Consider the following 27,249-nt stretch of genomic DNA (forward strand, 5'->3'; position numbering starts at 1 on the left):
TTCAACAAATCACAAGTCAAGCCGTGTTGCCTATCTATTCATGTCTTTTTTTTTTTGGTCCTGTTTTCATCCATGGAGGTTGAAAAAGAAAATCGGTCTATTTTGACAAAGGAGAAGAACCTTGCTTTTATAGGCAGCAAAAGTGAAAGGTCGTCACAAAAGTACTAAGTCGAGCACAGATACCAGAAAGATCTACTGGAGTACAGTTGGAAAAAAAATCATACAGCCATAAAGTAAGTGGTTAGGTTAAAGTCGAACGTGTCAAGTGCTGTTTAAATTCTCGGCTACCATGACCTCAGCTACTTCCAAGTATCAAAACCAGACGCCCAGTGTTTTGGCGTCACTCTTCTGTTGGAACACCCAAATTGTGGTCCAAGTTTCTGGCATGCAAAGGCGGGAAACCTGAGGCACGTAATTTTGAGGACTTGTTTGGCAGAAAATTATGAAAGAGTGTGGTCACTCAAGAAAAGTCCTGGCACTCCATTTCGCTGAAGCAGAATCCTTTTGAGAAGAAAGGCACAATCGTAGTTGACTCAGTCGGTAAATCGTGCAGCAACACAAAGAAGGACCGAGTCAGAGATAAACCAAAATAAAACAAAAGGGTGGCGCAAGCACAACCCAACAGGACAGCTTAGTTACACACACATTCTCAATCTCCAGAGCAACGCCCAAAACAAGTCATGTTGCAGGGGTTGTTCGTCACCTTGTGTGTGTACATTTGTTTGCCCGTGTCATACCGGCTCTGCTAAGTTAGCATGCTTGCGATGGGTTAGGCAGGGTAAAGTCAAAGCTTTAGAGCGCTGACCAAATCATGGACTAACGTGTCATCCGGTATTCCCAGGTAATAATACTGGACAACCTTTGTCGCTATCGACTGGCTTCTGACATAATTCTTGTTGGCATAGTTGAATCACTGTTGGCACAACTGGCAAGGTTCATTCTCCCGGGGACGGAGCCGACTTTCCATCGCAAAAGCAGGGATGAATGGGGATCACCGTCATTTGGAACCATGTCTAATTTTAAACAACGCGAGGGCGTTTCTCTCCACTTGTTAGTAGCACTTTGTTTAGCGGTGTTTTCATTTGTACTTAGCACATACTGTACTGTTCGTTTCTACTCATGAGTATAATTTATATCATTCTTTTACACTTGATTAGAATAAAGACTCTTTGAATTGCTCCATCAACGCTCTGTGACAGCTTTAGTGTCAAAAACCAGTTACATATCATTGCAGGCCCATCGGTACAGTTGAAGTTTCGACTGTTACTGAAAACCCTGGATAAACTTGATGAGTTTGCCAGCACATAGAGGCTGAAATCTGATGGGTGTGTGGGGGAATTAACAACATGCTGGAGAGAGTGCAGCAAAGTGAAATGTTACGAAATGAAGTCCATAGACTGTTGGGAATGAATAAGTCAAATTTCATGGAGCAAATATTTGGGTTGTGAATGTAGGTCACTGCTTCTGATAAGTGTTGAGAACAGCAGGGAAGGCCTTGCTGGTCCTGACGGTCTACTACTAAATGTAAGTCAAGCAACGGCAGCTGTGGATCATTCTAGGCCGGTGCTGAGCCAAAGAATCTGACCCCGTTGCCGCTTGAACGTGTCAATCATATACTGTATGAGAAGTAGGCCAGACGACTGGAGGCTCGAGAACACTAAAGACCTCCACTTATATTTGAGCCAAATTCAAAAGCACAATAGATTGTGGTTCAAAATCTGGTGCCCAAACTGACTAAACATCAACTATTGTTCCGATTGAAAGCCTTCTGCAACTGTTGAATTTTACACTTGTGCTGACCATGATTTATTCCAAGTCAGTGTTGGCCAACCTTTACTGAGTCAAGACCAGTGTTGCGACAGTTACCTTGAAAAAGTCACCAGACACTTCTTTAAAAAGTAGGACATTAATCTCTATTGCTTACTTGTTGTTTGTGTAGTGTAGTATTAAAATGTGTGTTTTTGTATTGCACGTTTACTTGATTTTGGTTTAACTCACTTAGTGTAGGGTGTGCCTGGCTTGGCATGGCATGGTGACCTCCTTCTCATTTCCTGAATATTACCAAATGAGATGCGAGTGAGCCATTCTGGTGACACGTAACAGGGTTCTGCTCCAGCAAATTGAGGTGTGTTTCTTGGGGGACTCATCCCTCACACATTTGCTCAATGATCAGGCCAAGTAATAGATGAGTGATTATTGGTTGGGAAATAGTAATATGTTACATTACTTGTTACTGAAAAAGTGGTCAAATTGCAGGAACACACACATGGCATCACCACCCAAGCTGTACATTTTATATGAGGAATATCTCATCGTACACTCAAAACGACACAAAAAGGTGTACTGTAGAAAGTGAAATAATCTCAACTAATTACGTACTAATGATGTCAGTTTGAAATTTGCTGTTGTATCAAAGCCCACAGCTCTGGTTAATTCTATCTTCTGTCATCTAGTGGAAGAGTATTTAATTTTTCTGCTAGTTTTCGGACGCATGACGTCAGTTCCGGCGAGACCCGACCGTATGTTTTTTTCAAATTCAAATGAAGCCTGTCCAACTCACCACCGTTTATGCAGTTCACAGAGGCTACATAAGGAGATGTCGTTCAATGCCTTGAATGACCCAGTCTGCGAATTGTCTTTCAAGAATTTGGAAACCTTGTGAGGTCGGGTCGCGCCGGAATTGACGTCATGCGGCCGAACACGCATCCTGCAATGACCAGAGTAAAATATTTGTCCATCTCAAATTCACCTTTATCTGTATTTCATTGACAATTGTTTTAAAGCGTTTGAGAACCACGAATATAAAATAGAAGTGGTTAGTTCCGAAGCCTGTCATGTCAAACTGTCACTCAAAGTTCTTGACCATTGTGACCTTAATAGATTGAATCCTAAAAACACTACGAGCTTTATTTGACAGAGCCCTCCTTCATTTCTGTAATTTTATCGCCCTCTTGTGGACAAAATTCCCAATTGCTGAAAAATGTTCTGTTTCTTTTTCCTGAAACCTAATTGGAATGTAAAGACTGCAAAGATAATTGGGAAACTTAGTTTTAAATATGAGATGGTGTGACTCGATTAAACAGTGGCAATTAATAGATCATTGATTTCAAATTTGAAAACAAATATTTGGCAACCAGATTACAAATCGATTTTGGTGGACGAACAGACCAAAGTGAAAGTGGAATCGTTGCTATTCCATCTGCGTCCTACAGGTGGCAGTAGCGTGCTTTCAAAGTTTTGCCCACTATCAAAACACATCAACACCATTTTTGAAATAGTAACGCTATATATCATATTGAAATGAGTATTATTTTCTAAACTGTATCCAAAGTGCCAGTAGAAAAAGAAAAAAATAATTTAACTGGAAAATAACCGGTCCGGGTAGTCCAGTGGTTAGCACGTCGACTTCACAGTGCAGAGATACCGGGTTCAATTCCAGCTCCGGCCTCCCTGTGTGGAGTTTGTATGTTCTCCCTGGGCGTGGGTTTTCTCCGGGTGCTCCGGTTTCCTCCCACATTCCAAAAACATGCATGTCAGGCGGATTGAACACTCTAAATTGTCCATAGGTGTGAGTGTGGGCATGCATGGTTGTTTGTCTTTGTGTGCCCTGCGATTGGCTGGCAACCGATTCAGGGTGTCCCCCGCCTACTGCCCGAAGACAGCTGGGATCGTCTCCAGCACCCCTTGCGACCCTAGTGAGGATAAAGCGGTTCGGAAGATGAATGAATGAATAATCCTGCGAACATGCATCTTGTGAAATTGACGTTTTCTTCTTCTATTCTCACCATTCTATTTTGCAGTGGGACTTTTTGAAATATGGTCGGGCAAACGGGAGATGATTAGTGTGTAATGCGTTGAATCAGAACGTCAATAAGGACGCAAGGTGGAACTTTGATAGTTCATCGCACTATTTTATTCAATTACTGAAATCTCACGAGATCATGTGTTCTCTTATTTCTCATTTTTCTTTTTTCCATCGCGTTGATGCAACACTGAAAAAGCGCTATTTTCCAAACACACACACACACACACGCACACACGCACACACGCACACACACACAGGTCCCTCCTTTGTGATATGTAAGAGCCAGAAAGAATCTCACCTGGACAGTTTTGCATGAAATATACAAATGAAACAGGTTCAAACGTGTTTTTTCTCTTTTTGTATTTCCACATATAATAATAATAAATATCCATACCTATAAACACTCCAACGTAATCCAAATATTTAGTCACACGAACTGGAAAAAGATCCACTTTGCAAACACAATGATCAATGTACAAAACAACAGACATCTCCATAGAAATGTTGAATGGTTTTTGTTAGTCATTTCAGTCTCACATCAGAGGAAATCAGTGAACACAAACTCCCCACGGAGATTGCGTATTTCCTGAGGTTTATGGGTTCCCCGTAAAGGCCAGAAGACGGGAATGGCTTATACTTTATCACGGATGTGTGTGTGTACCGTTGATGGTACCAGATTACACTTTTCTGAGCATTTCACTTTAAGAAATTTACCTACTCCAGTCTCCTTCTCTGCCACAAAAAAAAAGTTGATTAGAGTCGTATTAAACTTTGCTGGCCCACTTGGAGATGTCGTGGGGTTCTGAGTTGGTGACCTCCAACGCATTGGTTGCACTTGGGATGGGAAAAGAAGACCTTTTGGATGAGCAAAATTGTCACACCTATGGACAACTTAGACCTTTTGGATGAGCGAAAGCAAATTGATGGGGGGGGGGGGGGGGGGTCCTGAAGAAAATGCAAAAGAAACACATTGTGAAAAACTGTACATGTAAACATCACACTATCACTGAGTCCAAAACCGGAGGGTGGGGAGGGGGTACAAAAGCTTCACACGGGGATACAGGACGCCACCTCCAGCCCGTGCACACAGCTACAGTCTTATGTGTGCGGAAGGGGCAAGCGTTCAAACTAAAGAAATAACAATAGCATTACAGACCACCACCAAATGATAAATTCAAACAGGCAAGGGCTTTTTCAAACACTTTAGATTTTTTTTTGTCTTCATTTTAAAACAGTGCTGTACCCACAGAAAAAAAGAACAGTTCAAAACAGCTTCTATCACTCTTTGTACAGCTATACAGTACACGTAGAGAACGTGATCACTTGAGCAATCCACGAGCTACCTGGGCAGTTGCAGCAACTCCGACAGTTTATTACGTTGTCCGCGCAATAAAAATTGGGTGTCTGCATTATTCCAAAAGCAACAAATAAAATCATAGTGGCTGATCACACAAACATCAGCAAGCAAACGTTCGGCTGAGAGGGTCGCTGAGCGTGACCGCCACGGCAACAGTTAACAAACAAACAACAATCAAACAAGTAAAGGAGACGAGGACGCACACGTCACGGTTGCTTGAGACGATGGATGCTGGATATGTGCGAGGTTGCCTGCAGAGGAGATGTATAGGGCCAAAATTACATTTACCTCTCACATATGCAATAAATAAATAAATAAATAAAAAGTATAATCTATCATCAAATGACTCACACACAAAGTAACAAGTTCATATTTAACAAAAAAATCTCACACGCTCACTCATGGCAAAAGAACTCAAATTTACAAAAAACTCTCTCACACACACACACATATATACACACACAAATCCCACATTCTGTAACTACAAAGATCTACTATACCTTTCAGATTAAACTAAAGCACAATCTTCCGAAAAACTGTCACACGCATTAAAAAATAACTCACTCACTGTTATCTACATTCTAAATCCTCACACACACCAAAAAAAAACCCTCTCATGCACATGTACAAAAAACTGAATTATACCTAAAGCCTCTCCTACCTCACAAAATAGTTGTCACATCATGAAAAGTGACATTTTTCGCACATACACAAAAAACTCACACTCACCTGAAAATTCAGCCTCAACAGCAAGCCTCTCACACAAATGCACAAACCTCTTACACACCCAAAAAGCCTCAAACACACTTTTTTTATATTCATGCAAAAGAAAAAAAAAAGAATAACCTCTCACATGCACCAAACATTAAAAGTTCACATACTAACCCATCATCTTTTTATTCCAAATTAGACCTCTTTTGTCTTTATTAGATTTCAAAATTGTGTACATGAGAGAAAGCTCCATAGTATAACCAAGAAATTATCTGAAATGTCAAATTCTTAAAGCCCCTCCCTCTGTGTCCTCCATCCATCCATCCATGCATGGATGGATGGATGGATGGATGTGTGAGAGTTGTTAATGTTATGTGAGAGGTGCCTGTCAATTTTGGCCTATACGGCGCCTCCTACAGGCCCGCTGTGGAGCTGCAAAACTGCTTGTGAGGACGACTTGGAGGTAAAGAGCCGCTGACGAGCGGATCACCGCGATACGTTTCCTTAATCCTGAGCTATAAAGTGCTTCCAAACTTGCAATAGTTCATCAAGCTGACAGTTGAAATGCAAACAGCACACAGCGCACTGACTGTGTGACGGACGCATGCTGAGACAAATGAACACGCGCTGATAGAATGCCTCATAATGCGGTCAATAAAATCATATATTTCTCTCTATTATTTTTCTTTTTCTTTTTTTTGTAAGGTGCGAGCCGGCCGAGTCGGCTGCTTGGAGTGTCACTTGTCCTTGTTTGGAATGTGCTGAGTGACAGAATTTCCTCTTGACAGATTCATGTACAAAGTGGGACACTTCACTTTTACACAAATGGTCCATGACGACATTTACGCCCCCCCAACCCGACCCACACACACACACACAAATAAAAAATCTGAACAGGGAAAAGAAAGACACAAAAGGACAAAAGGTACACTTGACAACCGTGTTTGTGCTGAGTGACTCACCATCAAAAGTGTGAGACTTTGTTTTCTGCGTGTGTGCCCTCTGACCTCACACACACACACAGACAGAGACACACACACACACACACACACACACACACACACACACACACACACACACGGGAGCGTAAACTGTGATGTAATTACATCTTTGTCAAAGATTGTCTCTTGCTTCTTTTCCAACTGCCACTTTTCAGACATGGTTGTAGTGACAGGGCGGCTGCAGTGGGGTTCGGGGTGGGGGGACTCGGTTCCATTGGCGTGAGCGAGCCACGCGCTCCCCTCGCATGCATGTTCGGGGGTCACCTCAATTCAACGCGTGACAAAACGCACACAACAATTCCTCCACAACAACACGATGACAACAAGGAGAAGAAAACAAAAACGTGTGCAAGTCATGTTTGTTTTGTGTGATGAGGTTCATGACCAACATCGGTCGTCACAACATTAAAATTGGCTACAATGCTGCATGCGATTACAGCATCTTTTGGGATTGTGGCGGATTTCTCCCCCTCTTCGCCTGCGACATGAATAATACACCCTCAGTGATTATCATCAATATTGCACCGTTTTCCAATCGCGCTCAACAATATATTGAATAATCTCTTTCTTCCCTGACAGGTGTTTGTGACCTCCTATCATCTAATTTCCTCGCCATGTCAGGCCCGGCATTTTCAAAAAATCAGTCTTTGTCTCTCTCGAACAAAAGACAACGAGGTAATATCTTGAGCGGATAGCTTTGAACAACTGTTGAAAATCATCCGAAAAGGAAGCCAACTTCTCCTGTGGGAATATTTACCCACGTGTGGAATGAGCGCATCACAAACAGCAACAGTGGCAGGCAATTTAGCAGCGGTTTGTCTGTTGATGGACATCCACAAAGTGGAATTGTTGGATGAAACGTGCTGACACAGAATCAGTCTGCAGTACACCTGGGTGCAGAATAACAGCAGTGTGGTCGAACGCTCTCAATAAAATGTATCAAATGGGTAAATCCTAGGCCTGCAACTCAATTATTTTGATAATTTATTAATCCATTGATTATTTTCACGACTAATACTTGAATCCGATGAAACGTTTTTTTAATTGTCATGGTTTTAATTTAAAAAGTAGGACACTATTTCAAATTGCCGGTACGTAAAATGCACAAACATAAATTGATGATTTTTCAACTACTATTGTGGTCCACAACACCCAGAAGAAAAAAAAATTGAGAAATTTGCTCATAGTTTACTTGCATTTAGGAAAAATGCAGTACAGTTTTTATTTTCAGTTCACATTAACACAATATATATTTATTTTTTGTTGTGTGTAAGGGGTGTGGAAGTATATATTCTTTGAGATGGTACTTTGAGTAAAAAGTTTGAGAACTGCTGAATTATTTATGTATGAAATGAAAAGTGTATTTTTTTCTTTACAGTGAGTCATTAAATATTTAGGAGATTTTTTATTAAGGACCCCCTCAATGTAACACTCCCAAAAAGAGAAAACTTTTCATGTTCTGAGAATGTGTTTTGATTTTTAGGACACTTTTCTTTCAGGATATTTTTTTCTCATAATTTCACACCTGTTAATCTGGAAACGAACCTTGTATTCTCTAACAAAACAGAATTATATGGTTCCTCGCCCAAAATGTGCTTTTTCATTTGATACAATGTTTGAGTTTGGACAGAAAATTCAGAGCCAGGACAGCCTAATATTGCCCCATCTTCACTTTTTTGTAATGTACAACTCATTTAATGAATCTTTCTCCACTTGGGTTTAGAATAGAATGCGCATCGCTTCCATTATATTCGTCAAAGTAAAAGTTATTACATGGCCTTATATTCTTAATTTTTTTTACAAACACACTGCTATTATTCCATCTACAATTGAAGATCACCCAGTCGAATCTTTCAGAATCTCGTACAGACTATTTGAGTTATTTTAGCGTGATGACAGACGCCCTGTAGTAACCTGCACATGCAGGCTGAGAGAACTACCGGTAATTGAACTCGTCCTCTGCTCATTACGATCAGCAATTCCCAACCATTAAAGATCACCCGCTGGGCTGTGTGAATTATCCCATTTCACTTCATTGGTCTAAAAATGATAATTCATTGACCATAAAGATTGTATTTCTGTTTATCTATCAACGCCAGTCACAAATAGTGATAGGCAGAATAATTACAGTGGATTTTAAGTCTTCGCCCCTCTGATATGCCAGGCTTTTGTGATATACAAGAAGATGAGATCAAGGGGAATCATTTCTTCACTTTTTCCACCATTAATGTGATCTATAAACGGTATGTATGATTATGTTGGAATTCTTAAGTTTTTTTATAGCAACATTCAAACTCATGTTAAATTCAAGTCAGCATACACACCTGCCACCATTTCAAAGAACATCAGTGAGTGCAAAATCAATTTCAGGTGTTCTAGAAGGGTTTTCTTGACATTTTTAGAGACTAGCTGCCAACCCGAACCCACTTTTCCTTCGGCCGCGATTCAAAATGAACCGTGCAAACAAATTTGTTTATTTGCTGTGACGTATACTACGTGAGCAACATCATTCTTGGGCAACGGAAGTCCATCCTCATTCAAAAGGGCACGCGGGAAAGCTGATAGTTTGTGAACATCATTCAGCAGTAAATCCTTTTCAAATAACCGGAAACACATTAAAACTCCAGGAGCTTTAGATCAAATGAACTTTTTTTTTGGGGGGGGGGACGTCACATCCGCTCTCCACCTACTGATTCATTTGGCTCTCTGTTTGCTCAGGTTTGCCCCACCTCAGAAATGTGCTTGATTCAAATGTAAAGAGTTTCTAGACAAGAAAATAAAATTTGCTGCAGCTTAAGAACTAAAAACAGTTGATTCTATTAAAAAAAGAAAACCAACTGTCCATGTATTATATTATCATAATTTTACTGTTTAATAAAACAGCGTGTCAAATTCCTGGGATTAACCTGCAAAAAAAATAAAATAAAAATTAATGACTCCTTAAAATTAGAAATGTGCTCCTCAAACCAAGTCATTCAGGCAGGAAAAACTGCTCCATAACACACACACATATATATATATAATTTTTTTGCCTTGTGAACAGTTCAAAAAAGCAGCTAGTTTGATCACAAAACATTCAGGCAGGAAAAAAATGCTAGAAAAAGCCTACTACAGCATTTGAACTTTATTTGGGATTAATCAGAAGCACTATAAGAGGTGGCAGTTGTGTGCTGACCTTTTTAAAATGAGTTCACATGTGACTGGTTGATTTTGAACGCAGCTACATGCCCAATTATAAAGAGGGTGTGCACACTTGTGCAACCTCATTGTCACAGTTGTTCCCTTCACTTAGCTTTTCGCAAAGATGTTAAAAACATCCCGACTGAGTTGTAAAGGTTATGTCACATTCATGGAAGAACATGTTTCGAAATGATTTTTCTTGGTCCCCCACACTGATTGAGTATATTTGTCAGTAAATTGAGACAAGATCGTCATCATTTGAAATACTTTCTGTCACGAGTTTGTGGTTGTTGTGGTGGTTATTGTGAGAGATTTTTCTTGAGCTTTGGCTCATTAAAGGTTGGGAAAAACGGCACTAGATGGACTATTGGATTAGTTTTCTCCACACATCATCACTTCCTGAGACAAATGGGGTTGAGGTGGTGAGAGAAACTTAGCAGAGGGAAGGCAGAGCACTGAGGTCAAAGGGAAGCGAATGCATAAGGAGTCGTGTGGGATGAGTCAAGGTACCTTACAGGACCCGCTGTGCTTGGCAGTACCACTTCCCTTTGCTTGTGCCTCTGTCCAACAGGGTCAAGACTTGCATGTCAGGGTGACATATTTACACGCGGAGATGGACGGACGGACGGACATACAGGCCGAGTTCCGGCCGGTGCTCAGTTCTGGTGCAGAATCAGGTTCTCCAGTTCGTCGGCCGAGCGGAGCAGGAAGGCGGCCGACTCCCGGTAGCCGGCAATGAGCTGCCTGACCGCCGTCACTTCCGGAGGACTGAGCTGAGCCGAAGCACCCCCGCCGCCGCCGCCCTGCCCGTGACTATTGGAGCTGGAGGAAGAGGAGTTTGGAGCCACCGACTTCATGCTCAGATCTGTTGGACCTGCGGACGCAAGTGTCATCTCATAAGAGAGACATACGGCTGAAATATATTGAAGTTACTGTGCTGAGGCTTGCGGCAATAATTACGGGACAAAACAGTGGCTTTTAAGATTTATCTTTCCTCACTGATCTCAGTGGCCAGCTCAATGAATTGAATTTAAAGCTGCAGGGTAAGAGTAAAGATGTAGTCAAAATGATGAGTTCAGTGAGCACATTTAAAAGCAAGCAAAAGCTGATGTTCAACCGACTGAGGCTTGGTAACCTGTGCAACTTCCCTCACATGCAAGTAGAACTACAACGTCAAGGGAAAAGTGTGACACAGCTTGACAGTGCACGTTACGAGGAGCACGTTCAGAGCATCTCGTCAGAGTTTGAGAGGCATTTTACTGACTTTGCATCCATCGAGCCTATAGTTAGCTATAAATAAGTGTTATCCATTTGGTGCAAATATTGACGTTGGTGACATTGCCGCCAAAGTCAAATCACTTTTCGACTTTGAAATCCCCACTCTTGTGGATGAGATTCTGAGATTGCAAAATGACATTGGGATCAAAGCCAGGCCTTTGAGGTAGGAAGTGATTTCCTTTTTTCAAAGAGAGATCTCCCTGTTTTGTAGCTGTTTTTTTCTGTTTGGTTCATATTTGGTAGGAAAGCCAAACGGCTTGGCCCGGGGACTTTTAGTGTGTGTGTGTGTGGGGGGGGGGGGGGGGGCGGCAGTGGTTGACACTGGACTAGATCTCCGGAGGTTGGCTCCTTGAAAAGCAGCCCTTGGGACAAAAAAGGTTGGGCACCCCTGATCTACACAAAAGGACACATACGGTAGAGGTCCCTCTTAGCCAATGGGATGCCAGGATGATGCTTGGGAATAGCCAATGGCAGAGCAGCTACAAGTATGTTGCATTCAGGAAACTCTGAGCTGTGACTTGCAGCCTATACTGTATTTTTACCTTTCATATCTTAAAATTTATTTCGTAACAAGAGGCAATATTTTTCTATTGAGTCGTTTTGTAACTTGAAAATTTTATATGAAGAGACGTTCATAGAGGTACCACTGTACTACTAAAGGCTGATTTAGATAAATAGCTGATTATTACTGACAGAGACGGGTTTGGATAAAATGAGGTACACTTCTTACCACCCCTTTTTGGACATGAAGGTGAAATTGCTATTGTGATTTCTTTCTGTGTGGGACTTTTTGCGCCGATATTGTTTTAGTTATTAATTCAGAGTCACGATCTCTCCCAGTGAATCATTAAGATAATATAGAAGAGATTCTCACAGAAAATAAAGATTATATGCCTGTGAGTATTGTTACATTGTCTGTCAACATGTGTTGCTTCACTCTTTGTGTTCAAGTCTCTGTTGCCTAAACGTTTACAATACAGTGAGTATGCATGCAAAATTTTTAAGTGGTGCTCACCATTGGCTTGGGCCGCAGCCGCGCTCTGCTGGTTACCGGCGACATTGCCGTAGCCACGCAGGTTGTAGTTGAGGCCTCCATTGGTGTAGAGCTGGTCTTGGGCAAAAGCCGTGCTGGAAATGACGAAGCCCGAGGGGGCCACAGATGTGGGCTCCCTGGTGCAGGGCTTCTCAGCGAGGGTGGGCTCGTCCTATGAGTGCATGATTCACTTTAGTGGCACTGAGCTATTCGAGACACTTTATTAGGCATGCGTGTGCGCACAGATTTTTGCATTTAAGAACACGGTTGTTACTGCAGTGTGCTAACTACGATGTATTCTAATTAAAAACATCTTTTGATATGATTTGAGCCTCTCCTATAGCTAAATAAGTTAACTCAATTATTGGAAGTGATGGACAGTAGACAGTATACTCTCCATAATGAGCTTTAACAACTCAGGCTAAACTTGCTCTCCTCAAACCAAAGCTAGCACGAGGAACATACTTGCTCAAGACCGAAATGACTTCTTTCAGTACTTGGCGCCATCTCGTGGCACCTCCGATCATTAGGGCAGGTTTCAAAATAAAAGCACAAATAGGTGAATTTATGATTCAAATCTTCATACTTTATTCATCCCAATGTGGGAATTCAGGATTAGGTGAGGATTCATTGTCATACAAGGCAGTTTATAGTTTACACTTACTGTTCCATTCTCTCAGAGAGTGTCAACCCAAATAATTTGTACTTTTGCCTTTTGTGGAGGCACGTTAGCAACAGTACTTATATTGGATCTTTTCAGACTGCTGACAGATGATTGGTCAGTGTATATCCTGAAATTTATTTACCGTTGGGTAGATGTCGAGCCGCATCCTCTTGGCGGCGTTTCGGGTTTCGCTCTCGCACGCGGCGGCGAGGATGTTTTCAGCCATTGCAGAGGTGAGGTGAGGAGGGGTTGGTCTTATCTGTCAGCAAAAAATTGTGCATGTTTAATAAATGCGAACTACTGGATAGAACTTTGAGGAATGTTTGCAAAAAATAGCGCAAGGGCATTTCGGGGTTTGGTAGAATGCAAGTGACTAATGCCGGCTTAAACTGAAAATGACGACCCAAATTAATTTGAGTTGCATATGCATGTAGTTGAGATAATCCCCAAAAGGATAATGTTTTCCAAAACACCCAGTGAATCAGTGAGGAGGAGAAATCGAGTGTATGGCATAAGTTATTGTAGAAATCATAAAATAAAATTTAAGTGGGCTATATTCAAGTAAAAATACATTCTGCACAAGCCCTTCCAGGAACTTTTTCTGACTTGTTTCTGTTCCCATCTGATATTCAACCTGACTCACTACGAGGTCAAATGAACTTTCAATGACCTCAGTGTCATAAATTCTTTATGAAACACCGTGACTCTTTAGAAAGGTCTTTTAAAGTCTTATCTACTTTAAAAAAATGTTGAGCTCTGGTTTCATCAGGTTTCTTCTGCCAAGTCACTAAGAATAAACATACTAAGTGCAAGTGAGACAAAATGCTTCATCTTAATTGTATAAAACATTCTCATTTCTTGCCTTGCATATGCGATGCTGGACTTGCTTTTACATTATTTCTTTCATTATTTTTAGTTCTTAGTATTATGGATTATTATCTGCTTAGTTATTATTTTGTACAAATGTGTTTTCTTTCATTTAGATGAGCCATTAGTTTGCATTTATTTTTAGAGGAGGATTACATCTGAGCCCTTGGGGCTTCTTTTCCTCACCCGCACAATCGGTCTCTGTACCCTGTTGTTCTGTTGCATTGTGCAAATAAAAATAATAATAATACAGAGAGAGAAATAAGGCAAAAACTGTCTAACGGTACACTACAGGATAATCTTAGAGGATAATTTTCTGAAGAAGTCAAGCTTTTGTTATTGTCTTTATGCGTGTACCAGGCCTAATTGTTGCTTTACTCTGAGCGCCCTTGCGCTTTTGCCAGTACTTGTGATGAAGCAATGATGAAAAGGTGGATATTAATACCTCAAAACCACTTTTTTTCATGCGACGACAAGATTTGAGGTAGGTGCGAATGCGCTTGCGGGAACGCTCCTGGAACTCGGGGAACTGGCGACTGCACGATTCCATGATGGCCTGTATCTTCTCCTTGGGCTGTTTCGAGATGGGCACCATGCGGTCCAGATTCTCATCCACGAACAGACGCACAAACATCTGAGAGAGGGGGAAGGGAGGGACGGGATGTAGAGCAGAAAAAATGGAGTCAGAAGTAGTGGGGGGATGGCGGCGAGAGTGGTGCGGAGTTGAAAACAAACGCGAGGAAAGGCAGTGAGGGGAGGGGCGAGCGTACGGCGGGGAGTGGAAGAGGCAAGGATCAAGAGGGAGGGGGAGGTTGTGGAAACACACACACACACACAGACAAATTAAACTGTTGTATCACGAGAAAGACAATATGCGTGCATCACACTTTTTTTTCCTAACAGTTAGATTAAAATGGAGATGGTCACAACTCCTCAGTTGTGACCATGACCAATAAGAACTGTTTTACACAGGAGGATAAAGACAAAATGCATGTGAGCATTGTTATGTTGTCTGTTTACATGTGATGCTGCACCATTTGTCTTCAAATAATTGCCTTAAGGCACGCCGAAGCCATTTTTCATTGCTTATTAGGATTACGCTAAGCGGACTTCCCTAAGGGAAATCTTGGTGTTTTTCTTGGGATATTATTGTTGTTTTACACTCGTCCCTTGAGATGTGAGTATAATTAATTCTGCAACCACACTCATAACCAAAATCACATTTTTTCATTAAAATGAATGGAAAACCAATGAATCCACTCCAGCCTTCACAAACAAAATAATAATAATTGTAATGTAATTGATTATCATATCAATCAATGATGACAATCCTTGAATCGTTCAGAGACCTCTTTAACTTGAAATTGTCCATATCTTTAGTATTAAAGCCTCTCTGCAGTAAATATTCTTCAATTCCTCCAGTCCTCCATGGAAGCAAACTGATTGTCTTTGTATTTAATCAAATAACACATTTGCAAACATCTGCTTTTACTGTAGAACCCAACAATGAACCTATTTGCTGATTTTCTGGCGTGTTATGCACCAAATAAGTAAAGGAATCAGCATCAATTTATGCTTGTGCATTTTCTGCACCATTGATTTCAAATAGTGTCCTGTTTGTCAATCAAGCGATGGACATGAGAAAACGTTTTTTTTTGTTAAATCAAATTCATTGATTAATCTGGAAAATAATCAGCAATTAACATAATCCAACCCGAGATACAAGTCTTTTGAGCTACGAGCACGGCCACTAAATTAATGTTGTACGTTAAGAAAACCACTGTATTTTTGTCAACTATTTGCTGAAGCGCTTGTACTGGAATTCAAAATTTGGTGAGATCAGGCAGGTTACTTACGTTGAAGGCTTTAAGTCTCTCGGGGTCCATCCCCTCAGCGTCATTGATCTTATCACTGTCGTCGTGGTCATCGTGATCGTCGTCATCTTCGTCCATGATCTGCGCACGGCCAGAGCTCAAATCCTCAGCGCATGCACTCAGTTCGGTCTTCAGGGAGTCATAGCTTCCTGAGCTGTACGGGGGTGACTGCTGACACACATGTGAACACGTCAAGTGGCATGATCGCAAGCACACGTTCATTTTCCATGCATAAACACTATAGTAAGATCCCGCTTGATTTTTACTTGGTCCATGCGCAGCCTCATAATAATTGTCTATATCACATTACAAACTACAGATCTTTTCAAAATGTATTAACCGCCTGTCTGACATTCATGAAGTTTTGGACTTTCCCCTGGAAGTGATGCTGACAGATGCTTATCCTTCAACATCCCCATCCTCTTCGGCTCTATGTTTCTGTTTCTGCAGACAAGGCTGTCTCCGTGGCAATGACACTACATGGTTTAGCGTGCTGGCTGGGTCAAACAGACTTGACGCTGACACAATTCACAACTCCACACAATGTATACACATCCCGGGCTTTTCACCGCCTTTGTTGGCTTTCCCACTCCCCCCTCCTCCCCGTGATGGCCCAGGTGCATTGCGGATGTGCTCGCCTTGAAACAGCTGAGCTGCTAAACAGTGTGCCTGGGTGTCACCTTCTATTACCCTTTTTTCCCCATGCCCACTTCTAAACCACAACTCTGTATTGCTAGTCCACAATGCGGCATTTGACACAGTTGATCATAATATAGTGCATGACATACTAGAACAGTGGGTGAGACTTATTGACACTGTGTTAAATGTGTTCAAAATCTTACTTGCATGAGAGAGACTACTTTGTCGCATTTCTTAGTCAAAAGTCTGAGCGAACAAAGATCACATGTGAGGTTCCACAATGGTCCATTCTTAGACCACTTCTATTTAATATCTACATGCTTCTTCTAGCTCAGATTATGGAGCATCACAACATCTCTAATCATACTTATGCAGATGACACTCAACTTTACATTTTAGCATCATCACATGACTAAAGTCCCAAAGTGTATTCATCAAATCAATGAGTGGATGGACCAGAATTTTCTCTCGCTCAATTCAGAAAAGACAGAAAGTGACTGTTTTTGGTCCCAAAAATGAAAGGGCCAAGATCAGCGCTCACCTTAACACTATGTCATTGAAATTCTTGGTGTATTTATTGACTATTTTAACAATGATTTAAAAGCTATTACTTATCTGCCTATTTCCACCTAAAAATCATCATTTGCATTAAGGCATTCTGTCTCTACAAGCCACAGAAATTGCTCATCCTTTTATTTTCAGAAGGCTAGATTACTGTAAATTTACAGGTCTTATTAACTCATTTAATGGCAAAATGTAAAAATATGTTTTGGATGTTCTTATTTTAAAAAAAAATAATAAAGGGCTTTGCACAAATATTAAGTAAGTATCAAGGCTTTGGGAATGTTTACCTTAGCATATTCTGTTTTGGGGTACTTCCTGTTTGGGTCTGCCAGGATCGAGTTTGGCGGCGAACACCCGGTGGGCAGCAATCGGTCACTCAGGTTGACTGGCTGTTGGTCATCCGAAGAGGATGAGGACAAGGCGGTGCTGAAGTCCAGAGGAGCGCTCAAGCCGTTCTCAGGCACCTCCCCATACGAGGCACCACCCTCCGGGGGGGTCCCGCCCGCGGGCTGCACCCCGGACAGTGTCACCCCATTGCCGCTACTGCTCTCCGAGGAGTCATCGTCTGCTGGGAGGGGAAGAAGGGGAACGTTCACATTCAGACAAATTTGGTGTGGGCAATTCATTTGCACTTTCCAAGATCAGGGGATAGAATATAAAAAAAATCACACATTCATATCATAAATTTGACTTGACTCGTCTTGCCTTGATATGACAAGTTCACAGAAGATGGGATAACTACAGTGGATATAAAAAGTCTACACACCTCTATTCAAATGCAAGGTTCTGATTAAAAAAAGACAAAAAAACAGAGTCCAAGAGAAATCATTTATTTAAACACTTTTTAGACCATGCGACCTACACAGCAAACTCTCTCAAACACATGAGGCAAACTGTTCTGATCAGATGAGACAAAGGTTGAACTTTGTCAGGAAAAGACGACTCCTACATGAGAACTTTCCATCCATCCATCATCTACCGCTTATCCGGGGCCGGGTCGCGGGGGCAACAGCTTTAGCAGGGAAGCCCAGACTTCCCTCTCCCTAGCTACTTCTTCCAGCTCTCCCCGGGGGATCCCGAGTCGTTCCCAGGCAAGCTGGGTGACATAGTCTCTCCAGCGTGTCCTGGGTCTCCTCCCGGTGGGACATGACCGGAACGCCTCACCGGGGATGCGCTCAGGAGGCATCCGAATTAGATGCCCAAGCCACCTCATCTGGCTCCTCTCGATGTGGAGGAGAAGCGGCTCGACTCTGAGCCCCTCCCGGATGACCGAGCTCCTCACCTTATCTCTAAGGGAGAGCCCGGACACCCTGCGGAGAAAACTCATTTCGGCCGCTTGTAACCGGGATCTCGTTCTTTCGGTCACGACCCATAGCTCGTGACCATAGATGAGGGTTGGAACGTAGATCGACCGGTAAATTGAGAGCTTCGCCCTTTGGCTCAGCTCCTTCTTCACCACGACAGACCGATACAACGTCCGCATCACAGCAGACGCTGCACCGATCCGCCTGTCGATCTCCCGCTCCCTCCTGCCCCCACTCGTGAACCAAACCCAAAGATACTTGAACTCCTCCACTTGGGGCAAGATCTCCTCCCCGACCCGGAGGGGGCACTCCACCCTTTTCCGACTGAGGACCATGGTTTCAGATTTGGAGGTGCTGATCTTCATCCCAACCGCTTCACACTCGGCTGCGAAACGCTCCAGTGAGAGTTGGAGAGCCCTGTTTGAAGGAGCCAACAGTACCACATCATCTGCAAAAAGCAGGGATGCAATACTGAGGCCCCCAAAACGGACACCCTCAACACTTCGGTTGCGCCTAGAAATTCTGTCCATAATGGTTATGAACAGAATCGGCGACAAAGGGCAGCCTTGGCGGAGTCCTACCCCCACTGGAAACGATTCCGACTTACTGCCGGCAATGCGAACCAAACTCTGACATCGGTGGTATAGTGACCGAACAGCCCGTATCAGGGGGTTCGGTACCCCATACCCTGGAAGCACCCCCCACAGAACTCCCCGAGGGACAAGGTCAAACGCCTTCTCCAAGTCCACAAAACACATGTAGACTGGTTGGGCGAATTCCCACATACCCTCGAGAACCCTGCTAAGGGTGTAGAGCTGGTCCACTGTTTCACGGCCGGGACAAAAACCACACTGCTCCTCCTCAATCTGAGGCTCGACTTCCTGACGGACCCTCCTCTCCAGCACCCCTGAATAGACCTTACCAGGGAGGCTGAGGAGTGTGATCCCTCTGTAGTTGGAACACACCCTCCGGTCCCCCTTTTTAAAAAGAGGGACTACCACCCGGTCTGCCAATCCAGAGGCACTCTCCCCGTTGACCATGCGATGTTGCAGCGGCGTGTCAACCAGGACAGCCCCACAACATCCAGAGCCTTGAGGAACTCCGGGCGGATCTCATCCACCCCTGGGGCCTTGCCACCGAGGAGCTTTTTAACCACATCGGTGACTTCAGCCACAGAGATAGGAGAGCCCACCTCAGAGTCCCCACGCTCTGCTTCCTCCAAGGAAGACGTGTTGGTGGAGTTGAGGAGGCCTTCGAAGTACTCTGCCCACCGGTTCACAACGTCCCAAGTCGAAGTCAGCAGAGCCCCATCCCCACTGTACACAGTGTTAATGGTGCACTGCTTCCCCCTCCCGAGACGTCGGATGGTGGACCAGAATTTCCTCGAAGCCGTCCGGAAGTCGGCTTCCATGGCCTCACCGAACTCTTCCCACGCTCGGGTTTTTGCCTCGGCGACCACCGAAGCCGCGGTCCGCTTGGCCAGTCGATACCCGTCAGCTGCCTCTGGGGTCCCACAGGCCATAAAGGCTCGATAGGACTCCTTCTTCAGCTTGACGGCATCCCTTACTGCTGGTGTCCACCAGCGAGTACGGGGATTGCCGCCACAACAGGCACCAACCACTTTACGGCCACAACTCAGATTGGCCACCTCAACAATAGAGGCACGGAACATGGTCCACTCGGACTCAATGTCCCCCGTCTCCCCCGGAACATGGGAAAAGCTCTGTCGGAGGTGGGAGTTGAAACTCCTTCTGACAGGGGATTCCGCCAGACGCTCCCAACAAACCCTCACTATACGTTTGGGTCTGCCAGGACGGACCGGCATCTTCCCCCACCATCGGAGCCTACTCACCACCAGGTGGTGATCAGTTGACAGCTCCGCCCCTCTCTTCACCCGAGTGTCCAGAACATGCGGCCGCAAATCCGATGATACAACTACAAAGTCGATCATTGAACTGCGGCCTCGGGTGTCCTGGTGCCAAGTGCACATATGGACACCCTTATGTTTGAGCAAGGTGTTTGTTATGGACAATCCGTGGCGAGCACAGAAGTCTAATAACAAAACACCACTCGAGTTCTGATCGGGGGGGCCGTTCCTCCCAATCACGCCCCTCCAGGTCTCACTGTCATTGCCCACGTGAGCATTGAAGTCCCCCAGCAGAACAAGGGAGTCCCCAGCAGCAGTACTCTCCAGCACACCCTCCAAGGACTCCAAAAAGGGTGGGTATGCTGAGCTGCTGTTTGGTCCATATGCACAAACAACAGTCAGGACACGTCCACCCACCCGAAGGCGGAGGGAGGCAACCCTCTCGTCTACCGGTGTGAACCCCAATGTACAGGCACTGAGCCGGGGGGCAATGAGTATCCCCCACACCTGCTCTGCGCCTCTCACCGTGAGCAACTACAGAGTGGAAGAGAGTCCAACCCCTCTCCAGAGAACTGGTACCAGAACCCAGGCTGTGTGTGGAGGCAAGTCCAACTATATCCAGTCAGAAATTCTCTGCCTCACACACCAGCTCGGGCTCCTTCCCTGCCAGAGAGGTGACATTCCCTGTCCCAAGAGCTAGCTTCTGCAGCCGAGGATCGGACTGCCAGGGTCCCCGCCTTTGGCTGCCGCCCAGCTCACATTGCACCCGACCCCTTTGGCCCCTCTCATGGGTGGTGAGCCCATGGGAAGGGGGATCCACGTTGCCTCTTCGGGCTGTGCCCGGCCGGGCCCCATGGGTGTAGGCCCGGCCACCAGGCGCTTGCCAATGAGCCCCACCTCCAGGCCTGGCTCCAGAGGGGGGCCACGGTGACCCGCGTCCATGTATTTTGCTCATCATAAGGGGTCTTTGAGCCGTGCTTTGTCTGGCCCCTCACCTAGAACCTGTTTGCCATGGGTGACCCTGCCAGGGGCATAAAGCCCCAGACAACTTAGCTCCTAGGATCATTGAGACACACAAACCCCTCCACCACGGTAAGGTGACGACTCACGGAGGGGCCCTCACATGAGAACTTTATTTGGGGTTAAACAGGAGCACTTTAAATGATGGCAGGTATGTGCTGATTCTCATTTAACATGAGTTTGAATGTGTTGAGTGAATCCTGCACACAGTCGTGTCACCAGCTACTAGGGTGTGCACACTTCTGCAACCACATTAGTTCATGTTTTTTTGTGAGGAGGGGGATCAATGGAGTGGTACAGGTTTTGTGAAACTTTTTTTTAACATCACAAAGACCTAGTATTTGAACAAGGGTGTGTAGACTTTTTATATTTACAGTAGGTTATGGGACAGGTTAAAAAAAGATAAAAACAATGCAACTGTGTTAAAACTGAAACAAAGCAATTGTTTTCTATTCAGTTTGTCATGCTTTTTTTGTAACATCATTTAGCCGTTTCCCGCCCAAAATTGGTTAGCTAAAATCTATTTATCTCCTGTAATTAAAGAACGTGGCAATTGAGATGTTGTGAATAGTCAAATATGACTTGTTTCTATATATGCGGTTCAAATATGCAAGGATGTGGTTCTCCAGTGCATAACGCTTCCTTCCCTCTCGTGTCACATGTTTGGTTGAGTTGAATGACTTGTCCCAATTTCCGATGTGTGTGTGGTATGAGGGTTCAGAACAGCCTCCTTTGTCCTACTTTCCTAAGTCTCGAACCCGGAGAGAGAGGGAGGGGTGCTTGACATTGGGGCTGGGCTGGCGGCCCACCCACTGCAGGAGTGGATTTACCGATTTGGATTAGACCGCTAAAAACAAGCCAAGCTGTTTGCCACATCCAACATCAAGCGTGTTCATGTATGATGAGTCCCTTCCGCCAGTGAGTACAGTAGTGCCTCGAATGACCTGACATACTCATTTTTCCAGATGTGAGCTGTCGTTTGGCTGGATTTTTTTTTTGTTGCTTTGGTTTATGAGCAACAATAAGAGATATACTTCCGAGATGTTATTTTTTCAGTAATCAATTAATCCGTTGATTGTTTTTTTTAATGAATTGGAAGCAAATATGCTTTAATTTTCATTTCTTTATTCAAAAACAGGACTTTTTTTTCAAATTGAGAGTGCACAAATTGATTGTGATTCACTTCCTGTGTTTGGTCCTTAATATCTGTCAGAAATGTGGCAAATATGTTGATCCATGTTTTCCAAAGTCTTGCAAATGTTGATCGCAACACAATCAATTTGCTTTCATGGTGGACAGGAGAAATTCGAGAATATTTAGTGTTGAGATGATGAAATTCTGAGGATTTATACAATTTTGCCCAAATCTTTCAACCAAGCAAAACTTTTAGTTGGTGTTTTGAGCTCAGTTAGAACAGAGTAATAGCATTTCCAGTCATTTTACTTTGTAGAGTGAAAATACGATCAGAGAGACACATATCTTCTGGCTTATGAATGTGATCATGAGATAAATTCAACTTGGATTTCAATTTGCTCGGTTGAAAGAAGGGCATGCGGGAAGTTAGCATGCCAGCAGCCTCACCGTCATCTTCTTTGACGGCAGATGCGAGGTTGCTGAGCCTCGCTCCATTTGGACGACCGGGCTCAGGCGCTGGCGGCTGCTCAGCTGCCGCCCATGCGGGCTCATTGCCGTTCATGTCCTCGCTGCTCACCGATGAGTCATCCTGCCGGGAGAAAGAAATAGAATAAATTTTGCTCATGCCCATCTCCCATCCCGTGTTGTTGTTGTTGTTTTTAGAATATATCATTTAAGCTCCCTATTAAGAGCCAACTTTCAAATTTGTAAAGTCCCAGTTTATTCCCGATAATTCCTGTGTACTTCTTGGTGACTAATGTATGTGAAATAATGGTGTAGAAGTAGGATCTAAATACGTTTTTAAATTCTGCATACTCCTTTTTAGAATGGCAGTAAATGCGGTTTAAGGATGGGATATTTATGTCGTATGTTACAATTCAGAGTCGTTGATGGTGTAGTGTTACACTCGGCTCACTTGTGTGCAGGGGGATCAGTTCCCACTCAGGCACAGTGTGAATGGTTGTGCAGCTCTATTTGTGCCCTGTGACAGACTGGCGACCAGTTCAGGGTGTACCCTCACACGACCTGGTGTTGAAATTGGATGGATGGATTTTGCAATTATTTATTTAGTACTACAGGTGCAAATTAGAGTGGCCCGGCGGTCGAATGGTTAGCGTCTCGACCTCACAGTGCAGAGGTACTGGGTTCAATTCCAGCTCCGACCTCCCTGTGTGAAGTTTCCATGTTCTCCCCGGGCCTGCGTGGGTGTTCTCCTGGTACTCCCGTTTCCTCCCACATTCCAAAAACATGCATGGCAGGTTCAAGGATCACTCCAAATTGTCCCTGGGTCTGAGTGTGAGCGCGGATGATTGTTCGTCTGTGTGTGCCCTGCGATTGGCTGGCAACCGGTTCAGTTATTCCCCCGCCTACTGCTTGAAGACGGCTGGGATGGGCTCTAGCACTCCCCGCGACCCTTGTGAGGATAAGCGGATCGGAAAATGCATGGATAGATGGATGTGCAAAATAGAGTTCGGTCATCTAAAAAGTTAATTAATTCATTGAATTCTTACTAATATCCCATGTAAACTTTCCAGTTTTGTTATCTGAAAGAGGAATGAATTAAGAAGCCTCCCTTTGAATGAATACTTTTTATGGCTTCATGTATTGATTGTTTTAATAATGAATTAATCTGGCAATCGATAAACCAACAAATCCAATTTTAAAGTAATTTGCATCCTTGGATTCAAAATCATTTCATGTTGGCAGTGCAGAAAGTGCACATGCATAAATTGATGATGATTCAGGGACTGGTTTAGTTTGTCAGAAAATAGAGAAGAAAAAAAGCAAACGTTTGGAAGCGCCTTCTTTTGAGAAACGCAAAGATAAACAGTCTGCTTTCATGGAGGACGACAGAAATTGGAGAACACTTACAGCTGACAGTAGGCCATCCATAATGGAGAATTAACATTTCCGTTCTCTCGGAATCATTCCGATTCGTAAATATCGGTGCTAAATGTCGATGCCGAACCACTGTGAAAAAGGGTTCAATAGGAAAAGTGTGTGTGCGACGCGCAGCTCCAGTCACGACAAGACAAAGGAACCGTGGCGCAGGTGTGCAGCAGAAAGGGGGCAGCAGGGGCCCGGACACGAAGGAAGAATCACCAATGAGGAATGCGTGGGCAGCGTGCAACAAAACACCCATAGAAAAACGATGCTGAAACTGTATGCAAGCATCAAGCTCCCGAGTTGCTAACATTCCTCGGTGGGGAACAAAAGTGGAAAAACAGGACTATCATTCCGCTCGTTGCAACACATGTCATGAAATGATATTGTGCAAAGCAGGATACAGTTCAAATATGATATGATACCTCCATATTCCCGGAATCTAGTTGATTGCGTGTCTTTTGTCTTCCACCTTCCTGTGCTGCCTAACTTCGAGTGCAACCCTTCAAAATCAAATTAAACGAATTAAATGCTGCTAATGGTAACATTCAACCAACTAGTTGAACTGGATCTAAAAACAGCGGGTCAACACAAATGCAAACGGGCAGCTAATATTTACCTTGGCATGTACCTGTACGTGCATGCATCCTGGTACATGTATATACGCGCATAAGACATATGTTTCAGTAGACTGCTGAGATACGTTTTCTTTGCGTCCCCCTCAAATACATAATTTGTGTTTGCCTTATGACAGGGGTGTCCAAAGTGGGTCCCGGAGGGCCGCTGTCCTGCCTGTTTTGCAGCTCTCCCAGTAGCAACACACCTGATTCACATCATCAGGATTGTTCTAATGCTGCTCCAGAGCCGGTTGATGAGCTGATCATTTGAATCAGGTGTGTTACAGCTGGGAGAGCTGCAAAACAGGCAGGACAGCGGACCTCCGGGTCCCACTTTGGACACTCCTGCCTTATGATATATCCACAGATAATCAACACAAGTAAAATCCTATCAATGGACGCTCAGTAGCACGTTTTGAGCAGCTGCTGCATTATTTTATTTTCTTGAGGTTCTCAAAACTCTTTCAAGTGCATTGGTTTGATTTGATTATAGTGGTTAAAAACAGCCCTTTAAGAAATTCATGGCAAAGTTCAAAAATAGTGAAAAGTTAATATCATTTAAAAAAAAGTTCAAATTACTTCAACCCCCATAATTCATTCCAGAAGGCCGTTTGAAAAGTGATTTATTTGAAATCCGAAACTATTTCATTAGCCCATGATTAGGGGTTAAAACACTACGCAGAAATAACAACAAAAAAACTGTCAGATTTGTGTGAAAAAAAAAAACAAACGCGTCTGCTCACAATGAACGTTACACGAGGAAGCGTCACTTCCTCGTGTAAGGACGGCGAGAGGAGTCGAGTGGCGTATGCGGATTTGGTCGAAACCCAGGTTTCAGTCGTAATCCGAGGCATAAAAATCTCGAATTTTCTGGTCGAAATCCGATTTGGTCGATAACAGAGACGTTTGAAAACCGAGGTTTGACTGTATATAACAGTTGAGAATCATTACGAACCTTGAATCAAAACCAAAGTCGTCTATATTCAAACAATGGCCAACCCTATAGATGAGAGGCTAAATTTCCGAGGTTTTGGACAATTTTGGACAATTTTAAGCTTTGTTTTCACCATTGTTATCATCACAATATTTGTATATTAATTGGATAAGGAATTAGCTATTGATTTATTGACTGCTTTCGCTTGTAACTGCTCGGAAGAGACTGGCAAAATGCTTGTAGGCTAACACCAACACGGATAAAGTCGAGTTCAGAGGATTAGCAGAGGAGCACCCAACATAATCTTGCCAACTATTCTCAGCCCGTGCTGGCCTTTGACCTCCTTCACACCATTGAACTTGGCCTCTGCGAATGACTGCGAATGTCACTGGTCATCTCTGATTGTGACATAAAACAGAAATGTGACTTTCCCGCACGTGTCAATATTTCTATGCCTCCCACTCTTTTCTCACGTTTACTTTAATTGAAAATGACTCACAGTCAGTACCTAATACAGATACTTGCATTTTTTTAATATGGTCAAAGTATTCAGTAGCTGAACTGATTCAACTTAATTCCATGAATAATTAATTAATAAACAAATATGCTCTTCTCTGAAATGCACTATAAGTGCAAAAGTAAAACTGTTTTTTTGCAGTCAATTGCACACAAAACTTGGTGTGATAACTTGGCACAAGAGAAGACAAAAACTTCTCTGCACACAAATCGGTTCCCCTTTTTTGCATAGTGCTCGTACTTACAAGTAGAGCAACAATTAATCGATTGATCCACAACTATTTTGATCATCAAATAGTCGTTCAGCAAGCTAGTTTCACTTAAATAGTCCGAATCCTCTGATTTAAGCCTCTCAACAGGAAATCTTCTCCGATTCGAGTCGTCCTCCAAGAAAGTGGGCTAATTATAAAAATAAGACATTTGCAAGCCTCTGCTTTTACTTTGGGAAAACAACTAACATTTTCGATGATTTTCTGACAGATGTTACAGACCAAAAGAGCAACTGCATCATCGTCATTGTCATCATCATCATCGAGTCAGTAAATTAATCACAAATAAGAATATAAATAATTACCTCTCATTACCCATTCATATAGGTTTTCAAATGCTGATTTTCATTTGAAGCTAACTCCGCCCTTTGTTGTACTTTTTTTTCTCCTTTTCTTTTTTTGCTTAGCATCTTGATATTGTTGTTAATGTTATTCCTGAACGAATTGGAAATACTGCCTTTGTTACTTGTGCTGTACATACAGTATTTTCAATTTAAAAAAAAAAAGAAAATGGCCTCAGAATCTGTGAACCACACTGCAATATTTTTTTGCAATCCTGCTCATTTGAATGTTTACACTGTGCAATGCCTCCAACTTGCAATATTTCAAAAGTTGCTGTTTAACAAACTATCATCCTTGACTTCTGATTTTAAAACTAATTATCCATCAATTTGCCGTGTACATGTAATAATATGAGGAAACAAACAAACATTTCTGCGATTTTACAGTCA

The 27,249-nt window shown here is 43.3% G+C and overlaps 1 protein-coding gene across 4 annotated transcripts in view; it reads right to left on the minus strand.

The window, feature by feature from the left end:
• Positions 1-9,538: 9,538 nt before the first annotated feature.
• nol4la (nucleolar protein 4-like a) overlaps positions 9,539-27,249 on the minus strand; it is a 39,472-nt gene continuing 21,761 nt past the window's right edge. Inside the window, exons 5-11 of one of the 4 annotated variants that reach the window (XM_052058045.1) lie at positions 22,746-22,887; positions 17,261-17,538; positions 15,753-15,938; positions 14,342-14,530; positions 13,172-13,288; positions 12,348-12,537; positions 9,539-10,928 (exon numbers count right to left, since the gene is read on the minus strand). In XM_052058045.1, the coding sequence (XP_051914005.1) occupies positions 10,711-10,928; positions 12,348-12,537; positions 13,172-13,288; positions 14,342-14,530; positions 15,753-15,938; positions 17,261-17,538; positions 22,746-22,887 (1,320 nt within the window). In that variant the 3' untranslated portion in view covers positions 9,539-10,710. Of the gene's footprint in view, positions 10,929-12,347; positions 12,538-13,171; positions 13,289-14,341; positions 14,531-15,752; positions 15,942-17,260; positions 17,542-22,745; positions 22,888-27,249 lie in introns of all 4 variants that reach the window. The other 3 variants (XM_052058043.1, XM_052058044.1, XM_052058042.1) reach the window with 3 other exon arrangements.

Source organism: Hippocampus zosterae, chromosome 2 (assembly GCF_025434085.1).
Source record: "Hippocampus zosterae strain Florida chromosome 2, ASM2543408v3, whole genome shotgun sequence".
In the NCBI taxonomy this organism is placed as follows: Eukaryota; Metazoa; Chordata; class Actinopteri; order Syngnathiformes; family Syngnathidae; genus Hippocampus; species Hippocampus zosterae.